Here is a 26339-nt window from a genome sequence, read left to right as displayed (position 1 = left end):
CCTAATTTTGGGTCCACTTGGTCCATTGGGGTCCAACAACTTTATAAATCCAATATCACAAAGATCACATAAAGGTCAATTCTCCATAAGGAATTTTCGGTCTAGGAACCACCTAGATAAGATATATTCCCAAACCCTAGCCTCGAGAACCCTCTTAGCCCTTCCTAGAGAGCCCATCATCTTGCTTTCAAAGCAAACAAGCAATCTAATTGAATCTCTCTTATGAATAGGCCCTATACTCACTCCTTATCTTCTTATTGACCCATCATCTAGTGATTCCTCTTATATCAGGTCTCTTCACATTAGTGGAAGTTCGTAAAGAGCAAGGAGCCTTAGCTGAGGTGACAATGAGTTATCACTCCATTGTTGTCGCTTGACCTAGTAATTGCTCCGTAGGATCCCCTCCTAGGACCCCTACTAGTTTGAACGATAACAATCCCTATGCATGCGACGATGAACAACTTATCAGGAACCAAGTCAAGAAGACAACTCAATTGGCCTAGCAACTTGGTTAAAATTAAGTGGCAAGTATGTTTATTAAGCACAATTTGATTAGATTCCTTGCGATTATGAATTAGAAACCAATGCCTTTAAGATTCATTATTTGCACAATTTGGATTAATATTCCAAATGAACAACTTGTTGAGCACTGCATGTCTACTAGCCCATAACTATACATCTTTTCACACATGGATTTCCATCATGTCCGAGCACTCAAATGATCCACAAATTCATCATTACCAGCTATATGTACACTGGAGTTTTGTAAACCCATTTGTAAATGATCATAGTAAGACAAATGTATGTAACAACCTAGGTAAATTTATTTTTCTGATGATGATTTCTATCATAGGAAGTTTTAATCTCACTGATTCATGTGTGATTCTAAACACGGATGATTGACAAAGTTTTTCCCTCTAGCATCACCCTAAAGCTAGGGTGGATTTTGTCGTCAAGATTTTAAATGAATCTTAGTGTTATTTATCGAGTCTCTGTAAAAGTGATTTAGGAATAACTCTAACTATTTCGTTAGATTATTTTATTACAAGTCACTTAGTCTACTAAATCATATTTTGTGTCGTAAAAATGGGTAATTATTGAGGGTCTATAACGAACGGGTGTTCCCCCTTCATGGATTAGAAAATGTAATATTTCATGTAAAAACATATTTAGTGCATGGTCCCCCATAGATAGACATCATGGCTAAATATCAGAGGGTTGGAAAAATTAATAATCTCCTCATGAGTCAATTAATTAAAATTTCTAGATAAAATAAATTAAAATGCTAAAGCCATAAATTTAATTAATTTTCCTAAGAAAAATTAAATTCTCCAACATTTAAAATTCGTGGGTTTTAAAGTTTTTAATTTTTGGAGGTCCTCGACCAAGGGAATACTGAAAATTTCAAAATATTTTGAACCCTTGGGTCATAGTAGTTAAATCAAAGTCTACTTTTTGCGCCAATTAACTCAAAATAATCATTTTTGAGTTAATTAAAAGGAAATTAAAAGTGGAATTCGAATTTCCTCAAAAAGTAACTTTATTTCAACAGCGATGATTAAAAGGTCATTTGATCTTCATCAATGGTTGAGATTGCTTTAATGGGGATCAAACCAACTAGCCATTGGAGTTCTATAAATGAGAGGCCTCTCTCCATTTTCTGGATCTGATTTTTGAATCGTGTACTTGCTCTAAGAAAGCTCTTGTAACTTTTTTCTAGTTAATAAAACGCAAAGACTTTGGGGTTTCAGATCATGGTGTTCTTCTTTCAGATTTATGCGGTAATATTGTTCTTAATACTTTGATGCTTTTATTTGCATTTGTTGGCTAATAGCCTTTGAGAATTGATCTGTGTACAAGTATCTTGCATAGATTTCTACCTTTTTTAGAATATCATTTTGATAGAAGTAGCAGGTATCTCTATTTATTGATAATTTTATGATCATTTATTAAATCTCTATTAATCTAACAAGCAAATTTAAGTGTGCAAAAGTTATCATTCAGAATTTGGGCGTTTGGGGAAGTCCTCAGCGGGACCAACTGACTCTCAGTTTACAGAGTCTAAAAGAGCCCACAATCTTTTTTATTTCTAAAGTCATTTTATAGAATATTTTACTTGCAGGGTTTTTCTTGGGCTTGTGCCTCTTTAAAATTTCAAATTTATTTCTAAATATTCTACAAAATTTGTTTAAATATGGCTAATAGAGGGCTTTGATCTACAAATCTACTAGATCTTTAAAATATTAGTGTAGATTTGTAAATAGAAAATTTCTAATTCATTGGAGTTCTGGGTATTTCATATTTTTGTAAATACATGCTTTGGGGTTTTCTATCTTTTATTTGTGCATGAAAAAATCTGAAAATTGCAGGTGATTTTTGTGGATTCTAGAAAGATATCTAAGCCCCGAAGGGCATCTCCATTTTGTTTATAGGTTGAAGATAAATTTAAGAAGATTGTGGGAAAACTTTTTTAGGGCCTTCAAGCCCTGTGTTGGGCATCTCTTGCCTCTTTCTCGACCTCTCTCTTCCACCAAAATTCTCTCATTAATTTTTCCTAAATTTTTTCCTAAAAATTTCCCAAAAAAATTCTAAATTTGGCATTTGCATTGGAGAATTTTCAATGACTTTAGCAACCCATATTCAAGTGTCTTGAAGCCCCTTGGGGGCTAACTAGTTCACATCCTTTAAACCCTTACCCTCTTTCATTGATCTAATTGAAAGCAAAATTAATATTGGCATAAAATTTTGGCTATCTGAAATTTAGCAGCAAATTAGTTTGCATCTTTCACTGCATTACATTTCAGAAATATAATTACTTTCAGAAACTTTTGCATGCTATTTTCTAAATATTATTTCACTATTCTTTTAAAAAGAATTAAACTCAGAAATTTTCTGAATTTAGCAACAGATTTAATTTACATTTTTACTATAGTATAATTGTTGAAATAGAAGTTAGTTTCAGTAACTTTTGCAAACAAAATTCTAAAAATTGGTTTATTGTTGTTCAATAGTTTATTTCTGAGTTTTTTTAGATCAAATACATCAATAGATCAAGATCAAAAAGAATTAAACTCAGAAATTTTTTAATATTGCATGGTTACAGGACTATTGTTTTAGAATATATTGTTGGTTTTAACATTTGATGTAAGAGCAGATTACTAGACTCATATCTCATTAATGTGATCTAAGTTTAAAACATTTACTTTAATTTTTGAAGTTCATTTATTTTTTTACATGTTTATGCAAGTAGGACAAATCTAGTTTTACTTATGCATTTAATGATCTTGATTGAGTATTTCATACAAATGAATTTTTGAATTTAAAAATATTTTATTCCAACATTTTACATTTCAGTCTATTGTGCACTTCAGTAATTACTTGTGCAGAATTTGCATTTGGCAGTGTTGGTATAAGTACCTACTTTCACATTTAGATCACCACCTTTCTAAGCCTTAAAGTTAACATTTAAGACATTTCAGAAATAATTTCAGGCCTTCATTTAACTAAAATTAACCAAGTCCCTACATTTCACATAGTTTTAAGTTTTGCATTTGCACATGAGACAGTCGAGTATTTTTAGCAGCAGTTTCCCATGATAGTTGACTCTACAAGGCAGTGGTATCACTTTCTTCAAATCATTTTGATTCCTTAAAATCTTGTGCAATCCAAAACAAGTATTGGTTTCTTATTTATGTCTCCCAGGTTGGTTGGTTCCCAACTAGTCTTTCATTTTTTCATTTCCATAGGGTCTACCCCCCTTAGTCTGCTATTGGGAGACAACTCAAACGGAGTGATTGGGGATCAATGTGACAGCACCTGATCTGAGTCGTTGTCGTGGTGCCTAGACATTCTGTGTGAAACATTTTTTCGCGCCGTTGTCGGGGATATTTTATTCTCGGCACTTCAACAACATTCTATCTTCATTCTCCTCATATTATCTTTATCATTTTTGCCGGCAACACCAACATTTTTTAGCATCATTGCCGGGCACAGATTTTTTTGTCCTTGGTCCTCGCGACATTTTTCTAATCATCTAATCTTTCATCATTTCTTATCCCATCAACGCCACGTTTTCTGGTGTCATTTCATCTCTTCATCTTTTCATCGCCTTAACTTTTTCCTCTCACTAATCCTTTCATCTTCTCTATATGCAACTTTAGCACCTGAACATTTCGGTTGGTTTCTTATTTGGGTAGCGACTCCACTTATTCATCCATTATTTCTCAGACAAGAAGCCCTCCCTGATATCCATTTGTTTCTTCCTGACTAACCTTTCGGTTTTCGCCTTTTGGATCTTGGAGATAGATTCATGTTCAAGTGGTGACTCCACTTCTTTCATTTTTTTCAAGAATTTCTGCTAGAAGCTCGCTTCTTGTGGATTTATTGATTTTCTTGAGCAAGGATCTCTCTCTCTAGCATCCATTTGTCCCCTCCTTTTCCCTTTGAGAAAGAAATCATGGACTTGTTCACCCCTTGTAACTTTGCTAACACTCGGAGTTATCCAAATGACCTTCCTAACAATGGCCTTGACAAGTTGCCTTCTTTCCAAGGAAATAATGCAGTTAGTGCTACAGCTCATCTAAAATCTCTTAGCTCTTGGTTGGGTAAATATGTTGGAGGTGCTGACTTTAATCATGAAGATGTGAAAATGAGCCTCTTTGTTATTTCCTTAGAGGAAGATGCTTTGGATTGGTTTTTAGAAAACCTTGATAATTTGTTTAATTCATTGTAATCGATTATTAATGTCTTTAAGGACAAGTATGGAGACAAAAGAGAAGAAATACATCTCGTTAAAGCTATCAGCATCATAGAGAAGAAAGAAAATGAAACCGTAGAGGAATTTAATAAGAGGTTTAATGGTATTATTAAAGAATTACCTCAAGATTATAGACCTCCTGTCAGGTCTCTTTTGGATTTTTATATTGATGCATTTGATGCTGATACTTCTTATGAGTTGAGGCGAGCTAAAACTAATGATTATGAGGCTGCCCAAGTTTTAGCTAAGGAAATTGAAAAGGATAAGAAAGCATCTGGGAAGATTTAAATTTCAGGTTTTGATGAGGGTCCAATTAAATCAAAAGAATCCAATGAATCTGATGACGACCCTATGAAAAAACTAATGCAGAAACTTGAAAGCGTGGAACTTAATCAAACAAAGTTGATATCTAATCATGCTAAGGAAATGAGTGCCATGCAGGCTAGGTTGGTCCAAATGGAAAGATCTCAAACACAGAGATTCCAACTTAGAAATAATAATAATCAAAAGAATAATGACTAGCAGAAGAAAGGCCCATCTAATGAGAAGAGACCACCAAATCCGCTTGAGTCTGGGAATCTTGTGGTTGAGTCTCTACCTTATTGTAGGGCCTGTGATGCTCTTCATGAAGAGGCTACTTGCCATGTTGTCAAAAGAATCATAGATATGGAATGGCAGCGACGAGCAATCAAATTAATATTGTTGGTAAGGAATATCATTTTCCTATAGAAGATCATGAACATCCTCAGAGGATTAAGGACATACCACTCAATTATAAACAAATGATTCAAAACATTGAAGTTAACCATATCAATCTTCAAAATAGGATAGAAGCCATGGAAGTAGATCATGACAAAGAAAGGACTTCCATGCAAAATTGTTTACTTGTCATGTGAGCAAAACATGCTAAGGAAATGGAAACCATGAAACCTAATCATGACAAAGAAATGAGCTCTATTCAAAATTGCTTGATGACCATAAAAGCATATAATGACAAAATAATAAAAGATATGGAAATTGGTCAGATATGTCTTCAGAATAAATTATTGACCATGGAGGAAAACCATGCCAAGGAAGCCAGTGCTATGAAGGTTGAACACTCTAACCAGATGAATGCCATAACAATTGAAAAGATCACTCTTCAGAATAAGTTGCAAGTAATGTAAAAGATAAAATACAAGAATTTCAACGTGGGTCAGAGGATAAAAGAAACAAGGAAATGTCAACAGATCATAAGCCTCCCTATCTGTTGCAGTAAGCTCCATCTTATTATGAGGAGGTCATTTGTTCCATTGAAAAGTGGCTAATTGAAAGTGACCTAGATAAAAGGGAAATTTATAAGAATCAAGTTGATTCTTGCGAGGTTGATCCACCAATCATAACAGATCAGGTTCATGAAAATAAAGGAGCACAAGTCACAGAATTCTTGAACATTCTAAATTTTCCATATGGGCGTTTTTCGGATCAAGGAGTAAGTGGTGCACCAACCACATCATCATCAACATCACATCCTAATGAAAGCAAACGTACAAGCTGAGGAGAAGAAGGAAGAGGCTTGATACAATTGATGGACGAGAACAACACAACATTGGGATAAGTCAAAGTCTTTCAATATGAAGGATTGGGCATGGCACATCAATTAAACAACCCATCGATCTACCTAAAAGTCGACAGGCGCTCAGTATGCACTATATTGAACACATATGATGCCACAAGGGCATCCTTTGTATTTTATCTATAACCTTACACCTTGTCATTTTAGCATTTTATTTATGTTCATAGATTAAGTTTACATTTCATGATTGTAGAATTGTTACAGAGCTTTTATTTTATATAATATTATATCATGATTTTTGGATTATATTTGTATGGACACTCCTTACGTCATTCTATGTTATCTTTTGGTGCAAATTCTGGATTCTCGCATTCCTTAGATGAAACATGTCCCCAAGTAGAGCTAGATGTTGACCACTCCATGTCAACTACCCCATAGCTATACATTTTTTCGCACATGGATTTCCATCATGTCCGAGCACTCAGATGATCCACAGGTTCATCATTATCAGCTATATGTACACTAGAGTTTTGCAAACCCATTCTGCATTTTGTAATGTAAATGATCCTAGTAAGACAAATGTAACAACCTAGGTAAATTTATTTTTCTGATGATGATTTCTATCCTAAGAGGTTTTTAGTCTCACCGATTCATGTGATTCTAAACACGAATGACCGGCAGAGTTTTTCCCTACAGCCTCACCCCAAAGCTAGGGTAGATTTTGTCATCGGGATTTTAAATGAGTCCTACAGTTATTTATCGAGTCTCTGTAAAAGTGATGACAATAACTCTAACTATTTAGTTAAATTATTTTATTACAAGTCACTTAGTCTACTAAATCAAATTGTGTCGTAGAAATGGGTAATTATTGAGGGTCTATAACGAATGAGTGTTCCCCCTTCATGAGTTAGAAATGTAATATTTCATGTAAAAAAATATTAGTGCATGGTCCCTCATAATTAGACATCATGGCTAAAAATTAGAGGGTTGGAAAAATTAATAATCTCCTCATGAGTCAATTAATTAAAATTTCTGGCTAAAATAAATTAAAATGCTAAAGCCAGAAATTTAATTAATTTAGGTCCTAAGAAAAATTAAATTCTCCAACATTTAAAATTTGTGGGTTTTAAAGTTTTTAATTTTTGGAGGTCCCCGACCAAGGGAATATTGAAAATTTCAAGATATTTTGAACCCTTGAGTCATAGTAATTAAGTCAAAATGAACTTTTTGCGACAATTAGCTCAAAATAATAATTTTTGAGTTAATTAAAAGTGGAATTCGAATTTCCTCAAAAAGTAACTTTAATTCAACGGCGATGATTAAAAGATCATTTCATCTTCATCAACGATTGAGATTGCTTTGATAGGGATCAAGCCAACTAGTTGTTGAATAAGTTTTTCTATAAATGAGAGGCCTTTGAATCATGTACTTGCTCTAAGAAAACTCTTGTAACTTTTTTCTGATTAATAAAACACAAAGACTTTGGGGTTTTAGATCGTGGTGTTCCTCTTCCAGATTTATGTGGTAATATTGTTCTTAATACTTTGCTGCTTTTATTTGCATTTGTTAGTTAATAGCCTTTGAGGATTGATCTGTGTAATAGGTATCTCTATTTCTTGATTATGTTATGATCAATTTTTAAATCTCTATTAATATAACAAGCAGATTTAAGTGTGCAAAAGTTATCATTCAAAATTTGGGCGTTTGGAGAAGTCCTCAACTGAACCAACTAACTCTGAGTTTACAGAATCTAAAAGAGTCTACAATCTTTTTAATTTCTGAAGTCATTTAATAGAATATTTTACTTGCAGGGTTTTTCTTGGGCTTGTGCCTCTTTAAAATTTCAAATTTATTTCAAAATATTGAGCAAAATTTGTTTAAAATGGCTAATATAGGGCTTTGATCTACAAATCTGTTGTAGAATATTATTGTAGATTTGTAAATAGAATATTTCTAATTCATTGGGGTTCTGGGTATTTCATATTTTTGTATATACATGCTTTGGGGTTTTCTGTCTTTTATTTGTGCAAGAAAAAATCTAATAATTGCAGTTGACTTTTGTGGATTCCAGAGAGAGATCTAAGCCCCAGAGGGCATCTCCATTTTGTTTGCAAGTTGAAGATAAATTTCAAGAAGATTGTGAGAAAAAAAATTTAGGGCCTTGAGGCCCTGCACTGGCCATCTCTAGCATCTTTCTTTGCCTCTCTCTTTCACCAAAATTCTCTCATTAATTTTTCCTAAACTTTTTACTGAAAATTTCCCAAAAAAAAATTTAACAAATTGTAACAAAAAATTTATGAGTTTGGCATTTGCATTGGAGAATTTTCAGTGACTTAAGCAGCCCATCTTCAAGTGTCTTCAAGCCCCTAGGGGCTGACTGGTGCACATCCTCTAAACCCTTACCTCTTTCATTGATCTAATTGAAAGCACGATTAACACTAGCATAAAATTTTAGTTATCTGAAATTTAGCAGCAAATTAATTTGCATCTTTCACTGCATTCATTCTTCACCCCTATGAGTATCACCCGATGCAATGAATGTTAAGTGGACTATTCAAAAATAATGAGAAATTAATCAATGAAGACTATCTCTCATGGAAATGGTCATAGATAAATGACTTACTTAATGCAGTTGAATCCCAAAAAATGATATTTAATTTACATTTTTACTATTGTATAATCGCTGAAATAGAAATTAATTTCAGCAACTTTTGCAAACAAATTTCTGAAATTTTGTTTACTGTTGTTCAATAATTTATTTCAGAGTTTTTTTAGATCAAATACATCAATAAATCAGAAAGAATTAAATTCAGAAATTCTCAAAATTCTCTTAATTGTAGTTATCAGTTTGTCATTTTAAGCATTTTAGGAACAAAAACAAAAGGCCCTAAAAATCGCAAGAACTTGCATATCAAGGATCAACAATCTCATGCTTCACATATTATTTCAAAATGTTGTCCACCATCTAAACTCCTCTTTTCTACTCAACACTTCCACCAACTCCTTTTTAAATAACTAGTAAGGATGAGAGAGTGTTGATTGTGCCACACACCACCATTGGTACATTGCTCAAAACCACAAATCTAACTTCTATAGGTTGCTCCAAGCTTCAACTGCACCAAAAGAATCCAAAAACTGCACCATTATGAAATCGTAAGAATTCAATCAATTTTTTTAATTTTCACCATTTTCTAGGAGATGTGCTTGCACTCCCACATGTAGTGTCACTGACGGTATTCTTTAGTCCCATTGACCTACTTTTGTGGTCACTCACCAAACATTAATAAAACTATCTTATCTTAATCTGCAGACTCCATGCCATCCTTCTTCTCGTCATATCAAATCAATTAAGAATAACCTCTTATCAACCACACTTCCACTCAGATCTGATATCCAAATCTGCAGAATGCTTGGGATGAAATTAATTGATAGCTAGATGTCTTCCACAAAAATAATGTGGTACAATATGTAATGGAGAAGGGTGATTTGACATCTACATGTATGAGCACCATGATCTAGAGAATCTGCAGATATAATTTAAGCGGACTGGAACTAATGCGATTTGTACTTATGCATCTACAAGAGGAAGATGACAGACGGATGAATCAAAACCTACACAAGATCTGTACAAAGATAGAAACGCATAACAAAAAGAACATGTCCCTGATCTCTCATAATAACTAACACAAGAGTCCTTTGTAAAACAATTGAGAAAAAACGAAAGACCAAAATAAGGAAAACACAGGTTAATAACAAAACCAAAGGCTTGATTGATATGCTCTAATACCAATTATGTGGACCAAAACCACTCAAAAGCAGATTTTTGCATCAAAGTGCAAATAATATCTCTGACTGTTTTTTATTATAGCCTATATAGCTTCTACATTCACAACATGCTCTTCAAAGCATGTGGCTCAACATTCTACTAAAAACTCTCAACTAATTTTAAGAATAGAATTTGTTAGAGATGATATATAAACTAATCACAATAATAGGAAAATAAATAACAGACTATGACAATATTTCCTACGTTTATGTTCAGACAAAATAAATGGTAAGATAATACCTAATTATTTCTCTCAAAAGTCCATAACCAACCAAAACAACAGCATTCAATTTAGACATAACAGATGATAGACAGAAGACTTTTCCAAATGAAAGCATAATCTTCCTTTGAAGTTAAGCCTTCACAAAAGAGCATTTCAAACTCCTTATTTTGTAACATGTTACAAGAAGAGAAGAAAGACCAGCATGAAAAGCCGATAAACATTTGAGGAGCAAACAAACTTAAATTATACATTAATCTGAAAATCAAGTTGCATGATTGACAATTGGGTATAGCTTGTGTGGCTGAGAGGAAATTTGTCCTGCACTGCCCAGGTTCAAATCCAAATTTGTGACAGCCTTGCTCTCTTTGTGAGGCAATTGTTAATTGTTAAGCTGGTACTGAGCCCTGAGGGAAATGAATTATGCATAAAAAAAGTAAGTTGCATGATTACCTGCTTCTTATAAGAGGCTTGTGAATACTGTGTAAGACTTTCTGCAAGGTTAATCATCTCCTGACCGATATCTCGCACTCTCTTCCAAATCTGCAAGATGCTTCAACTTTTCAACAAATTCATTTTAAATAATTTTTTTACAGGCATATGGATATATAGTATTTTTTCTATATAACCAACAAGCTACAAAAATTTGATAATAACTACCAATGGAAAATGCTTCTCTTTAAGCTCTAATGACCTAACCATAATTGGCCAGATGTCATGAAATGTAAAGGCTTCCCCTTGTCAGAAACATTGATAGTAGAATTTGTCAAAAGTGCAACAAAACACTCAGATATCCATATAAAATGTAGACAAGAATGTTGAGAACAATTATGAGCTCCACTTACAAATATGATGTTGAACTTGATTAGCATCAGAATCGATTGACAATAAAATAAATTAATTTATCTTGAACAATATGGTTAATTCCTAGTTGTACATTGACTGAATTTTACTTAATGTAGCTAATGAACGTAAATTGAAACTGTTTGTATATTTTAATTAGGAAAAAAAGAATAGTTCCAAAATATTGCCCATAGACTATTAATTTTGCGCTGGGTGGTGATAAACAATGATAAAAAAACATAAAACAAGTTTGAGTAGCACAATAACTTAACAAAAGAGACAGAATGAAGAAACTAACAATGGCTAATACAAACTAAATGAGAAGATATCAAATGACGTTATGACTAAGATTTGCAACCCAAAAAAAAAAAAAAAAAATCTTTAAGAACATCTATTTTATATGATAAGGAAATATCGGCCTGCTAAATTGGGGCAGCATAGACACTAAAATAGGAGGTGTACAGGAATCATATTGGATCCAGCTGAATGGCAAATTTTGAAGTCGTTGCTGTTTCAGTATATTACTGAAAAGCCAAGAAAAGGTGCTGAGATGAATGATCGAAGAACATTTGTAACCAACATAAATGATAAAAGCAAAGTAGTCTTCCTTGGGTACAGAAGAAGATAGCAGCAGGAACCAACACCTTTGGAATCTATCAAACAAGGGAAAAGAAGGAATGGAAGTGGATAGTTCCTAGCAGAGGATTCTGAGATTATATATCGACTGAAAAGGATACCAATCAACATGCAATGTCCAAGGACACTAAAAATCTACAGACTAGGGAGCTAAAAATTAAAATACCAAAAAATAACATCAGAACAGCAAAAGCAACAAGAACTTAATCAAGGGTGATCATTGGCATATTGCAACTGCAATTCAAGCAACAGCTTTTAATCATGGGAGACCATTGTCATATTGCAACTGCAATTCAAGCACCAGATTTTTTAATGTAGGTTAAGGATATCTTTTCTTGCTCTTAAAGAATTTGAGAGAGAATTCTACTAGCACTTGGAATGCATAAGATTTCATTAGTGGGAGATTTCAATGAGGCAACAACCATATTGGATAAATACTATGTCAACTTAAACCTAAGTTGCAGGAAACGTAGGGTAGGAGGCCGTTTCCATACAGAAACGGAAACGAAACCCTAAAACGCATGTGGTACGGCCGTCAAACGCGTTTCCGGCCGTACTGGCACATTTCACGATGCGGAAACATGGCTAGTATGGCCAGAAACGCATTTCACGGTCGTACGATGCACGTTTCAGCTTGTAACTTGTGTTTTCTTTCTTTCTTTCGTTCTTCTTTTTTTTTTTAGGTTTTTCTAATGCCTTGTAGTTGCTTCTAGATGCATGTCTAAAGTTATAAAAGTGAACTTTTGCCCTAGTGTTGATATGCAGTTCATCAGGAAGTTTGAGGCATATCAATTTTACTTAAATTTTAACCATTACCATGAAATGACTCAGGATGTTTGAGAGTGGTTTCGCCCTCATTGGATTTCATATAGAGAAAGTAGAATTTTAGATCTCGCTCAAAATCCAGCAGACATATCTATTTTTCAGGATTGGGGGGATTGCAATGTTTCCATTGGATTTTATCATGTACTAGGGTATGGAACTTGTATTTAATCAAGAGAACCAAGCCCTCTATGCAAGGGAGATTCCCAATAATCAAGAGCAAGTAGGGTACTAGGGTATGAAACTTGTATTTAATCAAGAGCACTAAGGTCATTCGATTATGTAGGAGGAGACTCCCGATCAAGCAAGTGACAACAAATTAGAAATTTCTCGTGGCTGATTTTGGATACTTCTATTTTCATTATGTGATCATTCATGAGTAAATGTGTAGTAAAATTTAGAGACTTATAGTTTATGCATTGACAATTGACAATTTTATCATAATGTAATAAATTAGAATATATCATATATGCTTTACGATTGCACATATTTCTTAAATGTCTTAATATATATATATATATTCGTGTTTCCCCATTTCCAAAATTTGGGAAGGTCGCGTTTCATATCACTTCCCGTTTCTGAAACTCATACCCGTTTCCCCGTTTCGTGCAACCTTGACTTAAACCAAAAGCAAAACTAGATAAGGCAATACCCAGAGCCCAAAGGGAATAGATCCACTAGTGAGAAATGAGAAGCTCTTCACCAATGACCAACGCTCAGTTCCTATGAGGACTTGTCCATATCCTTGAAATTGTCATGGGGGCTCCTGGGGATAGTGGTTGAATGTTCAAGGCTTTCACTGCACTCTTGACACACACATAAGTCGATCAAAGCCCACCCTGTTGTCGTCTTTACGCCCAGAGATGAACCATTATGGCCCATTATGGCAATTAGTTTTTTTCCATCAAACTGTGGTCTAGCAACAAGTTGGGAGGCTTGTCCTAACCATATCGCGATATTTTCGGCGAGCCGAAATATCGCCGACCAAATATCGCGATATTTTCGAGTTTTGAAAATCGCGCGAGATTTACGATATTTCGGCGATATCTCGGAAAATATCGCGCGACGACCTAAAATATCGCCGGTGACCCTGAAATCATTCCGCGCGGCCTATATAATTCAATTTTTGGTTTTTTTGAAGTCATTTTGTTTTTCTGAGCGCTGGAGAAGGAATGTGGTTGCTGCCAAGGAGGGTTTGAAGCCAATATTCGCCAATACGCCACCAACAACGAAGATTTCTAAGCTGCAAGTGCCAAGAACAGTAAGACAATCTCGATTCTCATTCTTCCGGTTCCCTACAATCATTTTGCTTGGTTTTTGATTTGATTTCAAATTGCAAGGGTTTGCATTGAGCAATACCACACATATTTATAGAAAATAACTTCATATTGATCACTGTCAAGGTAAACCGTAATACAATAATTCCATTCTCCACCTACAGCAGTGGTATCACGGTTCCAACAAAAGAGACATATTTGTTCATCTTATTGTATCCTATATGGTTTTTGTTGCCTGTCTAAACAATCTCTTCTCCACAAACATGAACCACTTCCACCGGACAGGAGCAATCAACAGAGAAGTCACAAAAATATGTTGCCATTACCATATAATATATATGCACAGCGTGACAGCATAGAGGATTTACAGATGGCAGCTGTGTAATATGCTAGGCTGCAGAAACAATCAAGCATCTAATGTGCGGCTACAAAATATTTTCACAATTACCCATTCTGCAAACAACATTCAATATACAGTTTCTCATGATCTTAACTTGATGTCCTCATGTCAGTTTTTGGAAAGAATGTAGAAGTATGAATGGGATAAATGAGCATATATTCCTCCTCTTCTACAGCATTTATGCCCAAAAGATGTAGGGAATCATCACCTACAGCAGGTCTAGACTCTAAATTATAAAGTTATAAACCATTTGCAAACTACATATGTCATAAACCATCAGTAATGTGATGTCAAGTTTATGAATGGAATGAAAAACGCCTTTAAAACCTCTCAATAGGTATAAATTTATAATGCTGGCCCATGGGGATATTGAACCGTCAAATATTTGATTACCCTCGAAGAACAAAAATTTCAGGCCTATACACTTTAATAGAATGCCAATGCCCACAATTATCTAAGTTCCTGACTTCTTCTATTTTCAACATACTTCAAGAATGTCTACCTGATGGATCTTAGAAGCCAATGATAACGCTTACAAAAACTCAGATGAAGAGAAGGATGATGATATTCTCAAAGATCCAAACCCTTTCAACTGCTAAAAACATGTTGTCATGGATAAGTATCAAAGTTTGAAGAAGTATTGTTGGAATTTGGAAACCTCATCTTTTCTCTCCCATATCGATGCAATCATCAAAATCCTCCCTCCATCAGCTCAAAAGGTGTTGCCTTCTTCTTCAAAGATTGCACCCTGCCTTGCTGGTTAAAGATGTAACTTTGTCTGTGCTCACTGCTATGAACTTATGAAGTCTAATAATGCATTATGCACCTACAACAGTGATATAAGACTTAAGTTATAACAGTTATATATTTTTCCCATGCTTGGCATAATTCTGAAAGAAATTGTTCTCATTCCGTGCCAATTTGCTATGTGTTTCATTTGCCATTTGGATACCTCACCACAACATGTTCATACTCTTTTGTTCAAGAGTATTCAACAGTCAACTTGTATTACACTTCTATTCAACAGTCAAGTTGAAACTGTTTTGTAAAATGATGTGATTATTTGTAATTTGAAAATTTTGTATTACTTATTAAGTTACTAATTCCAAATTTTTTTTGGTGCTCTAGGTTTCCATTTGAGTTAGCCGGAGCCCACTACAAAATGCAAATATGCCAAAAGCCTTGGACCCATTTTGGGAGTATGGGAGCCCTGATGGTGGGACAAATCGTGCATATCTTACATGCAAATTGTGTGGGGACAAGATGACAGGTGGGATTACACGACTGAAATACCATCTTGCTAGACTCAGTGGACATGATGTTGGGCTTTGTGCAATTTCTAGTCCGAAGCTTATACAAAAAGCTCTTGAGGCAATTGAAGAAAAGGACAGAAAGAAGAGATGGAAAGAAACAAAGCTGAACGTGCAGGTAGATCTTTCAGGATATCTTCTCCTAATTTTGGTGTTGAGGGTAGTGGGCCTAGTGGCCCTAGTGGGAGGGGCTCCACAACTGGCACACCATCACATGCTACTGCTAGTGTGAATGTGAGGTCATCATTTGTTGTTCCACGAACAAGAGCTGGAGCACAACCTAGCATAAAATCGCTTGTTTAAAAAAAGGAGAAGCAAGAAGCAGATAGAGTCATGGGGAGGTGTATTTTTTGGAGCAACTTACCTCTCAGCATCACGAAAACCAATCCATTTTGGCAGCCAATGTGTGATGCTATTGTTGTTGTGGGCCCAGGGTACAAAAGTGCCAAATATGAGGAGTTGCGGGGGCCAATTCTTCACGCAGAAAAACAGGACATCAACTCTAGATTGGCGGAGTTGAAAAAGACATGGGAAGTCACTGGATGCACAGTGATATCTGATGGTTGGACAAATAGGAAGGGTAGGACCCTTCTAAATTTCTTGGTACATTGTCCTAAAGGTACCATGTTTATTAAATCGTTGGATGCATCAAAACATATCAAAGATGCAACAACGATATGTGAGTTGTTAGATGGGTTCATTCGGGAGATTGGTGTGCAGAATGTGGTGCAAGTCATAACAGACAATGCAGCTAATTATGTGCCTGCCGGCAGAATGCTTATGGAGAGGCATCCCACATTGTTCTAGACTCCATGTGCAGCGCATTGTCTTGATTTCTTGCTTGAGGATATGGGGAAACTCTCCTTCATCAAGAAGGCAGTTGATATGGCTAGGAGCATCCCCAAGTTTATTTATAACCATGCTTTTGTTCTTAGCCTTATGAGGAGGTTCACTAGAAACAAGGAGTTGCGGCGTCCTGCCATCACAAGTTTTGCCACAACCTTTATTACTCTTCAGTCTTTGCTTCGATGTCAGTTCGAGTTGAAACAAATGTTTGTGTCTGATGATTGGCGTAATTGTAGATACAACAGGAGACCTGATGGGATAGCCATTGCAAAAATGGTGTAGTCTTGGCGTGGAGTAGAAGAAGCATGTGCAGTTAGCAAACCTATAGTAAAGGTTCTTTGATTGGTGGATGGAGAGAAGCCTGCAATGCCTTATTTGTATGAGGGCATGGATAGGGCCAAGGAGGCCATTCGTTCCTATTATGCAAATAAGGGTTCTGCTGGCCTTGATAGGCAGATGATGCTATGGGATGTGATCGATAGTCGGTGGACAGGGATGCTTCATCGACCCATTCATGCAGCAGCACTCTTCCTCAACCCCGCATTTTCATACAAATCCAACTTTGATTTTGATGGCGAGGTGATGGAAGGGCTCCATTCCTGTATTCAGAGGATGGTACCTGATCCTGAGCTTCGTAGCAAAATCAATCGCGAGATACAGTGTTATCAGGGTTGTGTTGGCCTATTTGGCTTTGATGATGCCATTAAGGAAAGGGCCCTCTTCATGCCACGTAAGTGACAAGTCATCACTCATTAGAAATAAGAAATTTGAATTTAATTATGTTTTAACTTTTAAGTTTTTGAATTTTTTATTTCATTATTTTGTTATAGATATTTGGTGGCGAAGCTATGGTGCAAGGGCACCAAATTTGCAAAAATTGGCTATACGAATCTCGAGTCAAACATGTAGCTCTTTAGGGTGTGAGCGCAATTGGAGTGTATTTGAAAAAATACACGCCAAAAAGCGCAACAGGTATAGCTTTGAACTTAAGCCTTCAGTTGAGCAATTACACTTATTGTAATTTTTAATTTTTAATTTATGACCTTCAAGCGTCAAGAATCAAGAGTCAAGACTCGTTACTTTTTTTGACACTCTTACAGGTTGGAGTTCGCACGCCTCAACGATTTGGTGTATGTGCATTACAACATCCGACTTCGAGTGAGGCAAATAGAATCACCAATAGATCCAAATGCCATTTCCTTAGACAATATTGATGTATTGTCTCCGTGGAGGGTGGAGTCTGAGGAGCCCATATTGGAGGAGTCACCTTCATGGTTAGAGTCAGTGGCAGATGATCCATTAGAGCAAGGGCAGCAAGAGGAGGACTCGGAGTCAGAGGAGCAGCAGCACTTAGAGGAGGAGCAGGAGGAGGAGGACACTGCGGGAGCATCAGCATCAACACCATCTGCTATAGATATAGGAGAGCATAGCTCCATGCCTAGCGCTCATTATTTGACATTAGGTGCAGAGGCAGGGTCAGGGCCTTCTACTACTAGGGGCAGGCCTGGCAAACAGCCCATCATGTTTTCCCGTAAAAGGGGGAGAGGGCAGTAGATAGATAGCTGCTAGTTTTATTTGTTATGCTACATGTAACTCATGATGATGAGATACTTTTATATATGTGATGTTATTTTGTATTGGTTCTCCACATTTGAGTCCTTGAATGGACAATTATCAGGGATCAGCAGGATTTGGTATCGCCTTTGATATATCATTTCTATTTGACATCATATATATCAGTGTTTTCTTCATATTTATGTGCCAATGTGTTTATTTCATGTTGTTATTGCTTTATATGTTTAAAAATCTGAAGAAAAAAAATGAATATATTATGCATTTTTTATGCTTGCCGATATTTGCCGATATTTTCGCCAATATTGCTGATAAGATATTTTCTGGACCCTCGCCGATATTTTCCCGATATCGATATTATCAACACTGGTTCTAACAATGGCCCAAGTTCAAATGTCAAACCAACAAACCCACCCTAGATTGGTTTTATTCAAGACTAGGTAGGAGTCCTAGTATATTCAAAACTTAATATGGCCAAACTTTGTATATCATGGCTTTACACATAACCATTATTGTGAAGAAAAAGGATAACAACCACTGCTTCAGCTTAGTTATTATATTGAAGAAAAAGGAATGACAAAGTCCATGTGTTGACAAATTATAGAACCCTAAATCACATAACAAAAAGAGAACCATGCCTAATTCCATCAACTGTAGATGTGCTGGAACTAGTCATTGGACAAGAACTTTTGAATTCCCTTTCATGGTGAAATTGGCGGTTACAACCAGCTGAGTAATCGACCAAAGGATTAGCTAAAGACAACATTCATGACAGAATGGAATACACGTGTATGGAGTCGTGCCTTTTGGACTTGTTGACCACTACGTGTCAACAACCCATAGCAATACACCCTTTTTTCTCGCAAAAAAGGATAGCGCCTATTCGATGTGTCTGTGTCGTCCAACTATCATCATCGGCGTGATAATCATGTTATAATGTAAACCCATTCTGCATGTATATGATGTAAATAATCTCAACAGATTTGTGTCATGTATGTAATTGCCTAGGTAAACCTACTTTTCTGGTGACGATCTACATTCTCGGAGGTTTTTTGTCTCACCGATTCATTCTCAGATGGTCGGCAGAGTTTTCCTTCAATGTCACACCAAAGTTGAAATATCTTTTGTCACTTGGATCTTAGGTGAGTACTAGTGTTATAGGTTGAGTCTATGTAAAAGTGATTTGGGGATAATCTTGACTATTTGATTAGGTTATTTTATTACAAATTGCTTGGTTTGATGGATTATATTTGTGTCGCAGAAATGAGTAGTCTGTGAAGATCTATTATAGATGGGTTTTCCCCCTTATGATGTAAAAGATATGAAAATTATGATGTAAAGTATCTCGAGGTTTGGAAAAATAATTTATCCCCTCATAAGTTAATTAATTAAATTTTCTGGCCAAAAATTAATTAAAATCTTAAGCTAGAAACTTAATTAATTCTAGGTCCTAGGTAAATTTAAATTCTCCAAAGGCAAAATTCATCGGTCCTTAAAATTCAAATTTTAAAAGGTCCCGAGACTAAGGTAAATTAATTACTTTGCTAAATTTTAAGCCTTTGGTCCCTACGGGTTAAGTCAAAGTCAAATCTTTTAGGAAATTAACTCAAAAATTTTATTTTTAAGTTAATTAAAATGCATTTAATTGAGAAATTCGAATTTCCTAAAGAATTTAATATTTTGACATTATGATTTTCATTAAAATTTTGATTTTATGATTTTTATTTCGTTTTGATTTATTTATTTTTATTCTTTATTTGAAATCTAAAACATAAATAAACAAAAGTAAAATTTTGTTTTCTGTTTTAGCTCTTATTTTATTTCCTTTTGTTTTATTTGATTTTATTTTACATTGTTTCATTCGACTTTGATTTTTATTAAAATTCTAAAAAAAATAAATCAAAAATCTAAATAACACTAAAAATAAAAAAGAGGCTTCATTTCCCATGTGACTTTAAGACATCTAAATCAAAATTAATTTTTCACATTAAAGGATTTTTTTTATGTGGCCTTCGGCCCATTAAAAAATTTTAAAAATCTATTAAACCAGTTTGAATTGTTTTGGTCACATTTAAAGGAAATATCTTAATAGATCATTTACCGCATTAGTCTTGCTTCATAAAACTTAGCACATCGAAGAAAAAAAAATTCTAAGGATTAATTAAATTGTCAATTTAAAATTCCTTCTTGGTTTCGTTTCGGGCCAAGGGTGAAATCTAAAGAAAAATTTTGTGGTATTAACATTTTCATTTTTCCGAAGTTTAACACACTTAAATTTTTTGTATCTAAAGATTGACTATAGGAAAGTGATAAATTTTCCTAGATTTGGGTCACTAAGCATAAATCATTTTAATTCTAGGATTGTGAATAGATTAGCATTTAAATTTCATGGTTTTTTAAAGTATTTGGATCTTCAAAAATTTGATTGCTAGAATACTTTGCATCTATTGAAATTGATCGCCATTGCTTGAATTATTTAATGTGTGTTAATGTTAGATATTTTGTGAATATTTTCAAGTAATTGTCAAAGTGCTCTGTCATGGAATTGTAATAGATCGTATATATTTGTTTCCTAAGTTGAGTATCTTTTGAGCATCTGTTGACATTGAGATTAAATTGCAAAGAAGTTTTTGTTCTCTTTGAGCTATAATTATATCAGAAAGGTCTGAAATAAGTTTGTGGTTTAATTGTAATATTTTCAAGGGTTTATTTTTAAGTCTTCATCCAATAAAGCGAACATTTTATTTTGGTCATTGAGGGCTTTTGTGACACAAGTGTTTATAATCTTCGAGTCTAACTTCATCTCTTCATCTAGTGCATTCTTGCATAAATAAAATTTACTTCCAAACATAAGCTTGGTCGATAAAGAGATAGGTATCCATCTATATTTGCTTGAGAAGCCTATTTTTAATAGTTACTTAAAACCATGACCTTGCAGTCATCAGAGCCACAGCTCTCTGCAGCGCCGAAGGAACCGGGTATGTTAGATTTTCAGAAGAGGTATCGTTAATCACACCTTAGTGGGCTTCACCTTATCTTCTCCCTGCCAATTACTATGAAATCATGCTCAACATAGAAAGGATCGAAGGATTCACATTCAAATAGGTATTTAGCTAAAATTAACCAAGATTCTTGCAACTCACATTAGCTTTAGGATCTACATTTCATATAAGATAGTCATTCATCTGAGCAACAGTTGCTAATCGATTACTTGGTCTTAATTTCCTTAACAAGATCGTTGACTCCATAAGGCACTGGTATCAATCATTTAAAATCTAATCAAATCCTATAAGTCTTTTCTAAATCTTAATCAAGTACTTCGTCGCTTCACTATGTATCCCAAACTGGTTGGTTCCCAACTAGTTCTTCTTCATTCCATTTTTCCATAGGGTCGACCCCCCTTACCCAGTTGTAGGGAGATGGCTTAAACGGAGAGATTGAAGATCAGGGTGACAACAAACCATAAAATTGTACGCAAAAAATTTTGGACGAAAGTCCCTGAAAAACCCTGAAGAGAAAACCAGTTTTCGAGAGGAAGGATTTTATCACTTAGCTTCAGCAATCAATGTTTACACAGCAGAATATGACCCAGCAATGAAATTACAAACGTATCTCAATTTCTGAGCCACAAAACATCCACCAAAATCATAATAATTAATAATGATTAGTTAATTAGTAATTAGGTTGAAGAGGCATGTCTAAATGAGACATGACTCTCCATGAAGAGACACCTGCTTGGTATATAAGCAAGCCTCTAACTTTCATTTGTATCATCATTCTTCATACATTTAATATATAGTATTTGTATCCTCATGGATATGTTTCTATTCCAAGTCTTGTGGAGTATTTAACCTGAGAACAAACTTTGTTCGCTTCATTCTCCATATGAAAGCCAATGAAGTCGAAACCACTCTCAAACATCATGAGTCATTTCATGGTAATGTTAAAAATTTAAATTCACTTTTACTTTAAGAATTTAACATTGCCATGAATTGCATATCAATATTAAGGCCATAAGCTTATTGTTTAGGCTGCCCCACTCATAAATTCTTGTTTCTTTGAAAAAAATTGCATTTGGAACATTTTTGCAAAGAAAAAAAATTAGGAAAAAAGCGAGGGAGGGAAAAAAAAATTATGAAAAAAGCGAGGGAGGGAAAAAAATTTAGGGAGCACGCTCAGGGAGCGAATTTCAAAAGTGGATTCGGGGGGTGGGGTGGGTGCTCCGCCACAACCCTGAATGGGATTTGTTACCCACCACTTTTAAGTGACACCCAAAGGAGAAATTTTTCTCCTAGATTGTCTTCAGCCAACAACCAGTAGCCCCTCGTAGTCACCAGAGAGCTAGATGTGCCATCATCTCTGCCACCTGAGCCAACCATTATGCACACATGCCCATTTTTCATGATCGTATGTTTGAAAGTAGGCCTTCCAACCCCGAAGGTATGGCTTTCACTATGTAGTTGGGTATTTTTGCTTACTTATCAGGGACACTTATGGGCATGGATTAGTGGGGGGATTCAGTGGAAAGAATGGGCTTGGTTTGTACTTTCGTCCCCTTGTCCAACTTAGTGGTTAACCTTGTATCCTAATCTAGTGGGATCTCCTTTATTGCCTACTAGCTTTAGGAGTGGCACATGGGAAATCTTGATTTTGGTTACACGGTACAACTTCTCCACACCACATATATCACTCCCTTCGGCTCATTATAAAACCTTTTCCACATATTTCCCATCCAGGCCCACATTTGTCCATTGGGTCCACAAGGAGTTAGCCTTCCCCCTACCCTTGTCCACACTTTAGTTTGGGCCTAAAACGATGCCCCGGAGGTTGATGCAACTAAAAAGATAGTAAAAAGCATAATCTAGCCACTCTCAATAGGAAATATACCATAAAATGCAAAAAATGGTTGGGACATACAAATTTAGCATCTGGCCAAAAGCGAACATGAGCTCTAGCCCCTATCACAATGGTCACCACACTTGTTCCTAGGGCCCCTATATTTGCCCCCTGCATCACTAAGGAACCCATGATTGTCCCAACCCCTGGTGGGTGATGAACAGCCCAACCTTAAAGGGGTATTCACTACTATATCATTCACATCATGTTCTCATTCCCTGGAGCCCCGAGCAATTATAAAAAGAAAAATCAGTAAAAGGAAAAAGGCTTATGAACAAGGGCAAAAAAACATAGGCCAGGGTAACTCATGTACCACAATTGCTCCCTCCTACATTTATACACCCATGTGTGGGCTTCCCTCATCATAGCTACCCTTGTACCATGGCATGTGGCTTGGAGCCTTCCCCTAATGCCCCACTCTGTTCCATCTTTATATCACATGACAGCGGTGATATAACAAATGTACCATGGACCTGTCACTCCCTTAGAGATTGAAACCACCTAATAGGGTCCTTGATTTACATCCTTATTGAACCTGGAGACACCTATACACTCTAAAGCCCATTATAGAAGGGCATGCCACTATGAAGTGCCGACTTGGTTCCATGATTTATAAGTTCATTTGCTCAATTACCCTAATAATTGTTGTACTGGAAGTTGAGGAGACATGTTGGATCCTATACAGGATTGCAAGTGGGTCTTCATCTTGGGGTTTGATCTCCATATCAGGGTCCAAGCCCTCCAGAGGGTCTTAATGGTACTTTTAGGGTGAGCGTTGAGAGCCATGGCCCTCCACTATAGCAGAGTGCAGATAGCCATGCCATGGGATCTTTCAACACCATTCATTTATTGCTCGTGTCTCAACTATTTGATGATGATGATGGACCTGAACCAACCTTGCCCAGCCGACTACACACTTGCACCACACTCTTGGCAGTTGATCCAGGGCCCAGATGGGGGTTTTGTCTCACCTAGGGAGATAAGGGAGGGCTTGAGTCATTGTCCCAACCCTTACAAATGGAGCACATATTTGTTTGACTTAATTGGAGACCCATGAGGATGTTATATATGGCCCCATAGCGACTTGGGGGCACCACAGGTCATTTGCTTGGATATCAAGGGGGCACCCCCTTCATCATTGTTATTAGAGCCCTCCTACTCATTTTGGCACATGAGGGAGTTCATTTAGCCTTCCAACGACCCTTCTAGCTACCTTTCTGTCATTTTGGCCCTCTTGAGAGGCTAATTATTCCTATTGTGGAGTTATTTGGTGGACTTGTCACCAAAAGTATTGTTATTTTGAACATTATTTTATTTTAGGGGCATTATTAGTGCTAATTAGGCCATTCGAATCCCTTGGAGGATTTTATAAATAGAAGAGATACATTCTCTCTCATTGATCATCACTTGCATTTGGATTTGTCTCTCCTAAGGAACTCGGACCTGCAGTTTGGAGGAATTTTGGAGTTTTTAAATGAATTTTGATGTTTGGATTAACTTCGCACTTCTTCTTGGAGCTTCTATTTTGTATATTGGAATAATTGTGTAATTAAGTCCTTGAAACTCCATCTTGATATTATATTAGAACTATAAAATTCTGAAGGGTTTTTGTTTGCCATCTTTTATAAGGATAGGAAGGTCCCTTAAGGTCTCCTTAAAGCATCGAAGTTGCCTTAGTCAAGGTCATTTGACTCCATTTCTCCCAAAAAGAAAGGCATTGATCCATAATCCATTATTGATAACCCCTAAAACCTTTATTATCTTTTCTTTGATTTTTCCCTAACCCTATACAACCTGACTAGGGCATGAAACGATTTTCTTTAGAGCCATCCATTTGAGGTGCGAGTTGGTGGAGGACTGTGCTAGTGTCTCCTTTTCTAGCCCTCCAAGTTTGAAGGCAATCCCACAGTTGGTTTTGGAGAAACATCAAGCCCTAGCCCCAGAACTATTTTGGCCTAAGTCTCCTTAGATTAGCGGCATTTCAAGGGGTTTATCATGCTTGAAAACTCAATGGAAGTTCATCTATTATTGATCCCTCTTTCACTCCTAATTGATTTAGACATTTCGTTGGAGATTACCGTAAATCCCTAGATCTTGTTGGGTGCCCTTGGGCTTCTTTATAGTCCCATATCTGCATCATTCCCTATCTCACAAAGGCCACTTAGAAACCTCATTTCTAAAGGAGTCTTGGGTCTAGGACATTATTCATTAACGAATATCACTAAGCCCTAGGTCTAAGCCTCCCTTGAGCCTTTCTTAGAGAGCCTCTTACCTTGCCCCCAAAGCAAGCAAGCCTATTAATTGAGTTTGTCTTGTGAATGGGCCTTAGGAATCACTATATATCCTATCATTGACCTATTTCTCCTTGTGATTTCCCTTACACCGGGACTCCTCCCATCGGTGAAAACATGTAAGGAGCAAGGGACATCGACTGAGGTGACAGTGGGTTCTTGTCCCATTGTTACCACTTGGTCTAATAGTTTCCCCTGGAAACCCTCCTAGGGCCCCTACTAGATTAAGTGGTAATAGGCTTCAACTATTGTCCAAACAAACTCACCAACAACTAGTGAAGCCATACGCCCTCACAACTCGCCTAACTGGCTGCCATGTATTCCACCTATGCAAAATTCAGTGCCACTGACTTTTGCTTCCAGCTAAGCCATGACACAATCGTCGAGCCCAAATTGAAGCAACATCCGAAAGTGCTCGTTCAATCCAATAGACTGCCTACCCAATCTGAATCCATGTAGCCAATCAGGCACACTCTATCTCCTCAAACATAATCCAACAAATAATCCATTGTCCCCTCCAAGTATCTCAACACATGTTTTGCTACAGTCTAGTGCACTCTCCTGAGCTCCACCATGTACTGACTAAGAGTGTTCAAAGTGAAACACAAGTCTGACCTAGTGTTGACTACATACATCAAGGAATCAATGAGCTGACGATACAAAATAGGATCCACCAACTCGCCTTCAAAAGTGTTAGACTTCTAGAAGTTGGTGACCATCGATGTAGCCACAGGCCTACAACGCTCCATCCTGAATCTCCTCAGAATACCAGTTACATACTTGCCCTATCCCAGAAAGATATGCCCATCCTCCTACCACACCTGCATCCCAAGAAAGTAAAGCATTAGCCCAATGGGTTTTTTTGCCCATTTTAGGGGATTTTGCCTCTTTTTCCAAAGAACAAAGGGTATCTTCTTTTTGCGATAACTTCTGCATCCTAAGTCCATTTTTGCCCATTCAAGTTGCAGTAGATTCAGAATGAAAAGATCTCTGCCATGAGGCTATTTCCAGGAACTTCCTTGGACTTTCATTTTCCTCTGTGAGGAACACTTAGACTTATGGGTCTATCCAAAATCCATTTTGGATCAC

At 36.2% G+C, this 26339-nt stretch overlaps 1 protein-coding gene across 1 annotated transcript in view; it reads right to left on the bottom strand.

Annotated features, from left to right (window-relative positions):
• Nucleotides 1-26339, bottom strand: part of LOC149199118 (uncharacterized) — a 155313-nt gene that overhangs the window by 37301 nt on the left and 91673 nt on the right. The window contains exon 5 of the mRNA XM_089402301.1: nt 10811-10900. Within this exon, the coding sequence (XP_089258427.1) occupies nt 10811-10900 (90 nt within the window). The remainder of the gene's footprint in view (nt 1-10810; nt 10901-26339) is intronic.

This window comes from Pinus tabuliformis, chromosome 2_1 (genome assembly GCF_031772625.1).
Source record: "Pinus tabuliformis cultivar Carrire ecotype Pingquan chromosome 2_1, CPIR1, whole genome shotgun sequence".
In the NCBI taxonomy this organism is placed as follows: domain Eukaryota; kingdom Viridiplantae; phylum Streptophyta; class Pinopsida; order Pinales; family Pinaceae; genus Pinus; species Pinus tabuliformis.
Note: the sequence above shows the minus strand (reverse complement) of the source record. Positions and strands in the feature narration are given on the sequence as shown.